This window comes from Myotis brandtii, unplaced genomic scaffold (genome assembly GCF_000412655.1).
Source record: "Myotis brandtii unplaced genomic scaffold, ASM41265v1 scaffold902, whole genome shotgun sequence".
Classification (NCBI taxonomy): domain Eukaryota; kingdom Metazoa; phylum Chordata; class Mammalia; order Chiroptera; family Vespertilionidae; genus Myotis; species Myotis brandtii.
Genome location: NW_005371709.1, coordinates 18,317 through 27,510, shown reverse-complemented (window position 1 = coordinate 27,510; position 9,194 = coordinate 18,317). Strand labels below are relative to the sequence as shown.

General features: G+C 57.7%; 1 protein-coding gene across 5 annotated transcripts in view; it reads left to right on the top strand.

The window, feature by feature from the left end:
* Positions 1-7,113, top strand: part of LZTS2 (leucine zipper, putative tumor suppressor 2) — a 9,991-nt gene extending 2,878 nt beyond the window's left edge. For 2 of the 5 annotated variants that reach the window (XM_014532709.1, XM_014532706.1), the window contains exons 2-5: positions 2,405-2,854; positions 3,470-4,117; positions 4,638-4,865; positions 5,784-7,113. In XM_014532709.1, the coding sequence (XP_014388195.1) occupies positions 2,447-2,854; positions 3,470-4,117; positions 4,638-4,865; positions 5,784-6,467 (1,968 nt within the window). In that variant the 5' untranslated portion in view covers positions 2,405-2,446 and the 3' untranslated portion in view covers positions 6,468-7,113. Of the gene's footprint in view, positions 1-2,404; positions 2,855-3,469; positions 4,118-4,637; positions 4,866-5,783 lie in introns of those variants that run through there. The other 3 variants (XM_014532707.1, XM_014532710.1, XM_014532708.1) reach the window with 3 other exon arrangements.
* The last annotated feature ends 2,081 nt before the right edge of the window (positions 7,114-9,194 follow it).

Below are 9,194 nucleotides of genomic sequence, written 5' to 3'. Positions count from 1 at the left end.
GGGGGGGGGGTGCTCTAGAGGGTGGAATGGGGGCTCCCGGCTTCCTGTTGCAGAATGGGAACTCGTGATCCCAGGCGCGTTCCCACTTGACTGCTCCTGGGGATGTGGTGCGGGGAGACTTTACCCAACTCTCCACCCCAGAACGGACCTGTGGGCCTTCAGACCCTGGCTAGACCTCCCTAGGGCCGTGGCCGAACGCTGCCCTCGGCTCCCCCCGGCCCACTCAGGTGGGCTGCTGTGCCAGAGGGGTCACCCCAGGAGTGCTGGGGAGAGTGGGGGTTCCCATTCCACAGCCGGAGAGACGCGTTTCTCAAAATGGAGCCTCTCCTTGCCCCTCCTTCTCTCGGAGGCTCCAAGAGCGGGAGCCTGGCTGGCTGGGCCTGGCTTTCCAGACGCCTGGCTCCGGCTCTGGCTCTGGCTCCGGCTCCGTGGGTGTCTGGTTCCCAGGGCCTAACTTTATGTCTCTTCTGGACTTAGGGGCCCCTGGCTCCGTGGGGTTCAGGGGCCCTGGCCTCACTGAGTCAGTCCGTCTGTCTCCTTGTCTACCTGACACCCTGGGGCCTCTGAGTCTTTGTCTGTCTTTTGGGTCCCTATCTCTGAGTCTCCTCCCCTCTGTTTTCACTTTCTCGGTGCTCACCGAAGTGGGGAAATGCAGGCAGAGGTGCCAGCCCCCTAAGAAGCCCCTTCCCCACTGTTGTCTCCTGCTCTGGAGCCGCCTGGGACAGGGCAGAGGAGGGGGTATTCCATTCACTTTGCTCAGGGCTGGCACTTGTGTGGTAGACAGTGCTCACCCCCACCCCAGCTCCCAGCTCCTCCTGCCTCAGTCTGGACATCTTCCAGGGTCTCAGGGTCTTTGACTTGAGTAGGGAGGTGGGGGTGGACTTAATGGAACACAAGAAAGATGGGGAGCAGATCAGGCAAAGGAGTCAGAGCATCTCTCTCCTCTCCCACATTCCAGCGAGTGACAAAAATCAAGCTCCCACCCACCCAGTTGGCCCTGCCTGCATGCCACCCAGGCCCCCACCCTCCTCACACATGCTCCTGTTCACACACACACTCCTTTGTACACACTTAGACACATTCACTTTCCTGTTCACACACTTGTGTAAAATAATGTGAGTTTACATATAAACTCAGGCTTATATGAGTGGACATCTGTCCAAACATATTCTCTCATGTAGTCACACGCATATGCCACAAATTCACTTATTATGTGTGCATTTGTAACTTTCACATACTTTCTAAGAGTGGCCCCCCTATTTATACACATACTTACTTGTAAAATACACCCATATGAATTCACATATATACTCATGTATATATGAATGTATCTCCCTGCCCATATCTATGCACATACACTCATTCATGACGCTCTCACACACCTTTTCATATTCACAGTGCTCGTTTTCGTGCTGTGCATCCAGTCCCACACACACAAATAAAAGCACACACTCCTGCTCCTACGCAGTTCTCTGTCCACCTCTTGGCCCCCGCTCTGCATGATGACTTCAGCAGATGCCTGAGTCCTGGTCTTCGTCCTCGCCTCAGGATGGAGGGAGTTCCGGGTGGAGACTCGCTGTCCCCTTCCAGGAAGGAGGAGGGCCTGGGAGGTGGAGCCCTCTTCCCTGGGCTCCGGGGAAGTGAGATCTTGAAGCAGCTGCCAGAGGTGGTGGTAGGGCTTCTACCCTCATCCCTTTGGGATCACGCTGGGGACCACCTAAAGCTGGAAGGTTTCATAGAAGCTGGCAGCAGGCCTGTGTAGATTCCTGTGGGCCCAACTGATTGGGTATGGTGAGGCTAGAAGTTGTCATGGCAACAAGCATGAACCTGCATGGAGTCAGGAGACCCCAGAGGGCACCTGTGGGCTCCCTAAGAGCTCTGAGTTTCTTGTTTGGCCAGCTTCACCCTTGCCGCCTCTGTGTCTGGGAGAAACTGAGGCCCAGCTGGGGGAGGCTGGGCACGGCCTGGCCTTGGCTCTTTGTTCCCTAATTACCATCTGAGTTGCTGACTTGGTCCCTGAGGTTACTGCTGCCCAAACTGCCCTCTAATGAGGCCACCTGTCCCAGGGGACTTGATCTGCCCAACCGCCTTCCTAACTTGAGTCCTGGCCTCTGTGGGGGATGCAGTTTGGGGCTGGGCCCTGCAGAACCACTAGGCCTCCCCTCCCCTCATCATCCCTGCTCAGTAGACTCAGTCCTCTGCCCTGGGCCGTGGTCTGGGGTGCAGGGAGAACCAAGGTTCATGCCAGTGCTCGGAGGGGGAGCCTTGGGGGCATCAAGTAGCTAACATTATTGATATCAGGGGGCTGTTCGACCTGAGATCGGGGGTCAGGAGAGGCACTTGGAACCTTTCATAGGGAGGGGCTCAAGGTGGAGGGACTCTGACACCACTGCCCTGCTTGCAGGTTCCCCTGGAGGCCCACGGCCAGGCCAGAGGTTCTGCCGCCATGGCCATTGTGCAGACTCTGCCGGTGCCACTGGAGCCCGCTCCTGAGGCCACCACGACCCCACAAGCTCCAGCCATGGGCAGTGTGAGCAGCCTCATCTCAGGCCGGCCCTGCCCTGGGGGGCCAGCTCCTTCCCGCCACCACGGCCCCTCTGGGCCCACCTTCTTCCGCCAGCAGGATGGACTGCTGCGGGGTGGCTATGATGCACAGGAGCCACTGTGCCCAGCTGTGCCCCCCAGGAAGACCGTTCCTGGCACCACCTTCACCTACATTAACGAGGACTTCCGGACAGAGTCACCGTCCACCCCCAGCAGTGACATCGAGGATGCCCGGGAGCAGCGGGCACGCAATGCCCACCTCCGCGGCCCCCCACCAAAACTCATTCCTGTCTCCGGAAAGCTGGAGAAGGTGAGGACCAGCCTTCCTTTAGGGCCTGGGTGGAATCAGGAGCCCCCTGGAGAAGCTGGAGGAATTTGGGGGTCTGTGTAAGAGTGTGGGCTCCAGATTCACCAGACCTGAGTGCTAATCCCAGCTCTGCCTCATTCTGGCTTTATTACCTCAAGGAAGTCACTTAACTGTCCTGAGCCTGTTTCCATATATGTGACATGGAGGTGATAGGTCAGCTCTAATGAGTTAGTTGTGAAAATGAAATAATATATGTAAAGTGCTTAGCCTAGTGCCTGGCATACACTATGGACTCAATAAATGTTAGCTATTTGAAATTGCTGTTGTTATTCAACAGCAGTGTGTTTGACTTTGAGCAAACCTTTAACTCTGCTCAGCCTCCATTTTCTCACCTGTAATATGGGGATAGTGATCATATTTTACTCGTGTGGCTTCTGTAATGACTAGAGATGAACCTTTTAAATTACTTGACATAAAGCTGGCACGCGGGAGGCTCTCAGTGGTAGCAATTATTAATGTATGGGGATGGGGGACCCCAGATGGGAAGACAGGAAGTGTGACAAGGGCTTTGAAAGATTGAGTAGCTCATCCCCAGTGTCTCATGGCACCTCATTTCAGAACATGGAGAAAATCCTGATCCGCCCAACAGCCTTCAAGCCAGTCCTGCCCAAACCTCGAGGGGCGCCGTCTCTCCCCAGCTTCCTGGGTCCTCGGGCCACCGGACTGTCTGGGAGCCAGGGCAGCCTAACACAGCTGTTTGGGGGCGCTGCCTCCTCCTCCTCTTCCTCCTCCTCCTCAGCTGCTGACAAACCTTTGGCACTGAGTGGCTGGGCCAGTGGCTGCCCATCAGGGACGCTGTCCGACTCCGGCCGAAACTCACTGTCCAGCCTACCCACTTACAGCACTGGGGGTGCCGAGCCCGCCACCAACTCCCCAGGCGGGCACCTGCCCTCCCATGGCCCTGGGCGGGGCGTGCTGCCAGGGCCAGCCCGAGGAGCCCCTACTGGGCCCTCCCACTCGGACAGTGGTCGATCTTCCTCCAGCAAGAGCACAGGCTCCCTGGGGGGCCGCATGGCTGGAGGCCTCTTGGGCAGCGGTCCCCGGGCCTCCCCTGACAGCAGCTCCTGTGGGGAGCGCTCCCCACCACCGCCCCCACCCCCTCCGCCCCCTTCGGACGAGGCCCTGCTGCACTGTGCCCTGGAAGGGAAGCTCCGTGACCGTGAAGCAGAGCTGCAGCAGCTGCGGGACAGTCTGGATGAGAGTGAGGTGACCATGTGCCAGGTGTCGTCCGTGGTGGTCATGGGGGTGGCGTGGCAGGACGTCCAGAGGTGCTGGGAATCCAAGGAGCATTTCCGTTGGTGTCAGGGTGGGGGCAAGTGGTGGGCAGTTGCACTTGTGACCCCATTCCCACCCAGTTGTCTGGCCGAACTGTAGAGTGGTGAGGATTCAAACCCAGCACTACCATTTGCCTATGAGTACTAAGCCTCAGTTTCCTCATCTATGAATGGGGATATTTTTATTCTCTCAGAGTTATGAGTAAGGCAAAGGCTGTAAAGTGTTTAGAATAATGCCCGGCACTTAGGAAGTGCTACTTAAGTGCTTGCTATTATTGCTGTTTCTATTACCATAAAAGTACTTGTCACTGTGGTCATATTATTACCCTTGTTCAGTGTAATCTAGCCGCCTAAAGCCCCAGTAGGCCACCAGAGCAGTCAGTGATTGGGGGCAGCGAGGGCTCGAAGTTTGGGGGAGCTGCCAGGACCCAGGCTTGCCTTCTCGCCCACAGGTGTATGAGGATCGGCAGCGGCTGGACGGGGCGGCCCAGGCGCAGCGGGCCCAGCGAGCTCAGCAGCTGCTGCAGCTGCAGGTGTTCCAGCTGCAGCAGGAGAAGCGGCAGCTGCAGGATGACTTTGCACAGCTGCTGCAGGAACGGGAACAGCTAGAGCGGCGCTGCGCTACCTTCGAGCGAGAGCAGCGGGAGCTCGGGCCCCGGCTCGAGGAGACCAAATGGGAGGTGGGTCAGACCAGGAGGGAAAGGAGCAGGGTCCTGCAGGAACAACCCCTAGAAAGAGGGGCCCAGGAACACCCCAGCAGCCTGCCACCCCTAGAGGGCCTCCCCTTCCTCACCTCTGGGAGATGAGGATCCCCCTCTGACCTCCCTTTCTGGGAGGGGGCCTCCTTGTGTCTCCATGTTTGGCCTCCTCATTAGCCTGGTCTAGTGCCCATAGCCAGTGGCATTCCCACCCACTGCCTTCCAGCCAATAATAAGAAGGTAGTGCTTGCTATGCACCAGGCACTATTCAAAGCATGTTACATAGACTATGTATCATCTACTTTTCATTAACAGCCCTATGAGGTGGGTCCTGTAAATATTCCTATTTTAGAGATGCAGAAACTGAGGCCCAGAAAGGCTGGAGCCCAAAATTATACCCAGTTTGTGGCAAAGTTGAAATTTGAATCAAGTCAATCTGACTCCTTTGTGTATGCTTTTAACCAAAGTGGTTTAAAGACACTACTTTGAAGGAAAAAAATCTGTATTCACTTTAGCCGCTGACTAACTGTATGACCTTGACCATGTCGCTAGGCTTGCCTCAGTGTCTTCATCTGTAAAATGGGTATAAGGATCAAACCTCCTCTCCAGAATGTCCAGCATGCTGTCAGGGCCTGACCCCCTGGGACAGGGGTCCTTAAACTACGGCCCGCGGGCCACATGCAAATACAAATATTGTATTTGTTCCCGTTTTGTTTTTTTACTTCAAAATAAGATATGTGCAGTGTGCATAGGAATTTGTTCATAGTTATTTTTTAAACTGTAGTCCGGCCCTCCAATGGTCTGCGGGACAGTGAACTGGCCCCCTGTTTAAAAAGTTTGAAGACCCCTGCCCTGGGAGAACCCTTCTCACCATCCTTCCTGCCTGCCTCCCACCACCAGGTGTGCCAGAAGTCGGGCGAGATCTCCCTGCTGAAGCAACAACTGAAGGAGTCTCAGGCAGAGCTGGTGCAGAAGGGCAGTGAGCTGGTGGCCCTGCGGGTGGCCCTGCGGGAGGCACGGGCAGCCCTGCGGGTCAGTGAGGGCTGGGTGCGGGGTCTCCAGGAGGCAGCCCGAGCACGAGAGCTGGAGCTGGAGGCCTGTTCCCAGGAGCTGCAGCGGCACCGCCAGGAGGCTGAGCGGCTTCGGGAGAAAGCTGGGCAGTTGGACACCGAGGCGGCTGGGCTCCGGGAACCCCCTGTGCCACCTGCCACTGCTGACCCATTCCTCCTGGCAGAGAGTGATGAGGCCAAGGCACAGCGTGTGGCAGCCGGGGTTGGGGGCAGCCTGCGGGCCCAGGTGGAGCGGCTGCGGGCCGAACTACAGCAGGAGCGGCGGCGAGGCGAGGAGCAGAGGGACAGCTTCGAGGGGGAACGGCTGGCCTGGCAGGCAGAGAAGGAGCAGGTGATCCGCTATCAGAAGCAGCTGCAGCACAACTACATCCAGATGTACCGGCGGAACCGGCAGCTGGAGCAGGAGCTGCAGCAGCTCAGCCTGGAGCTGGAGGCCCGGGAGCTCGCCGACCTGGGCCTGGCGGAGCCAGCCCCCTGCATCTGCCTGGAGGAGATCACTGCCACTGAAATCTAGGGCCCTTGGGGTCCCAGCTCTGCAGGAAGCTCTGCTGAAAGGGAACAGCTGCCTCAGGTCCACTGAGGGCCCCAGAGCCACTCGTCCCCTGGGATCCAGGCCTCTGGGCCTCTGCCAAGACCCAGGGCTGCCCTATGACTTGGATGAGCAAGATCAGACCCCTTGGAGGTCCCTGTGTTCACTGTCACCCAGAGGCTCCTGCTCACTCCGCCTGTTTCACTCCCCACCTGTTGCCAGTGCCACTCTGCCAACCCCATTCACCCCAAACGCTCACCAGCTCAACCAGCCAGGGAGCTGGGGAGAGGAAGAAGCTCCCTCGTCTCCACACTCCAAAGCCAGAGAGAGCCAGACAGCGCCAGCTGCTCCAGATGTGCCTGCCCTACCCTGCCCATGTTGGGGGACAGGGCTGGGACTGGGGTCTGGTCCCTAGCTTCCAGCTCTGCAGCCTCTCAACTGTGGTGAGGGGGCTATAGTCAGACCAAAGGAAGAACTCAGAAATGTCTTGTTTATTTGTGTTTGTGACCAAGTTGCCCCTCCCTACACCCTGGTGTATGGCCTCGTTTTCACTTGTATATTTTTCACACTGTAAATTTCTTGTACAAACCCAAAGAAAAAAATTAAAAATTTTTTTGATTTTTAAAAAAAAGGTGAGTGTGTTGGATAAAGATTATGGGAACTTGTTTGACCCTCCCCCAGCCCCTCTTTTATTTGCTGGCTATTCCCCTACCCCTCATGGAGGTCTTTGGGGGAGAAAGGGAGATGGGGAAAGGACAAATCCAGTAGAAAGTCTACGGCTCGTGGACCACAACAGGAAATAGTCTCTCTGAGTTTGAGAAATGAGAAAAGACTTCCATCCTGTTCCTTGCATAGAACACTGCTTGGGGCTGGGAGGTGGCTGCAGTGACTGCTTGAGGGCTATCTCAGAGAGTCCATGTCCCCCAGTGCTTGGGAGAATCAAAGGGGCATCATGAGAAAGTACCCTCTGATCCCAAGTTCCAGACCTTGGGCTTCTCGACCTTCCTGTCTCGGGAGGTTGGGAGCAGCGAGTAGGTGACACAGGCTGCCCAGTAGCACCTTGTCCTTGACACCAAGTTTGTCTGGAAAGGGCAGAGCCTTGAGGGAGGGAAGAAAGCAGGGACGTCTGAGCCACGGACGTGGAGCTCTGGGAGTCGGCAAGGCAAGCAGGACTGGGAGGTTCCCGAGTCAGAAGGTCAGTAGGCGAGGTCTGGCGGAGCAGGAGGATTCCAGGGTCAGTGGGAGGATCCGAGGTCAGTGGGAAGAGTCATGGGATCGGTGGGGAGAGCCGGGTTAGAATCTGGAGTCTGGAAGGTTGTAGAGGGGACTGGGCTGGGGGTGTGGCGTCAGTGGCAGAGGTCTGGATATTGTTGGGAAGGGCCCTGTGAAGTTCTGGCAGCCAACGGGCGTACCATCCAGGGGTCAGCGGGCAGGGGAATGGTCCGGAGGAAGGAGCTGATCGCTGGGTGCTGATGAGTCAGAGGGCAAGGGTGGCGGGTCGGGCCAGGGGACCCTGACCACGAGCTCCATGGGCTCCCGAGCCTTGTTTCGATACGCCCGGCGGATGGTATCCACTGCGCGCTGGTGGGTCACCTGCTCCAGACTCTCTCCATCCACTGCCACCAGCTCGAAGCCAGCCTAGGATGGGAGTGGGAGATCACCGCCCTGCCCATCAGTTCACCCCCCACTCCAGCATCCAACCTCCACCTCCGCCCCCGAGGACGCTCTCCTCTGCGTGGAGGGGATGGACAATGGCACTTTTGTGCCTGGAGCTGTTGGGGGCTGGGTGGGGCACAGACAATGGCCCTCTGTCCCTTGGGGCAAGGGGTGGAACAGGATGGGCCGCCCTCAGGCCCAGGCTGGCATGAGGGGACAGATTTTTTCCTTGGCCAGCTCATCCTGACCCCTCTCCTCCCACGACCTGGTCTGAACATGCCTGGCTGGCAGATGCGCACGACCCAGCCTGCCCCGGCCAGAGGCCAGAATCAGCTCCGGGCTGAGGGAGGGGGCCGGGTTGGCTTCACCCACCTGCAGGGCCCCACTGAGGAAGGCGGCCCCGCCAGGGAAGATCTTTTCTATCTTCACCATGGGCTGCACCTTGGACTCGATACCCCCCGAGATGCTGATGCCTAGAGAGAGTGACAAACACAGGATAAGAGTGTGCCGTACCCCTACAACCCAGAGCTCCCAGGATAGGCCCAGGACCCCATCCCCAAATCCGGGGCCCCCAACTTTTCCCAAACTCCAATTCTGTTACTATTCAATCCTCAACTCCAAAATCTTCTAGATCTCAAAGCCCCCAAATCTATAGATTCCCCCAACTACACCCCAATACCCAGATTCTTTTCCTAGGCCCAGGCCCCTAGTCACATCCCCAAACCAAACCCACCAAACTTACCCAAACCCAAGAGCCCCTGCCAGGCCCAGTCCCACCCGGACTCACCCAACGACTGTTTCATCTTGGACAGCGTGACTGTCCTTAGCTCCCCGCTGGGGGCCTTCGTGGCTGCCTGCTCAGCTGTCCTGCCAGGTCCGTTCTCGCTGGACCCTTGACTGCCTCTCGCCTTGGCTACCTGCCCATCTAGAGGTCGTGGCAGAGGGGGCCTGGCCTTCCGAGGCTTGTGGTAGCGCCCGTTGGCCATGCTGGGAGTGAGGATAGGCGCTGGGGACGGGGACCGCCTGCGTCCAGGGGACTTGCCTCGGCCCCGGCTG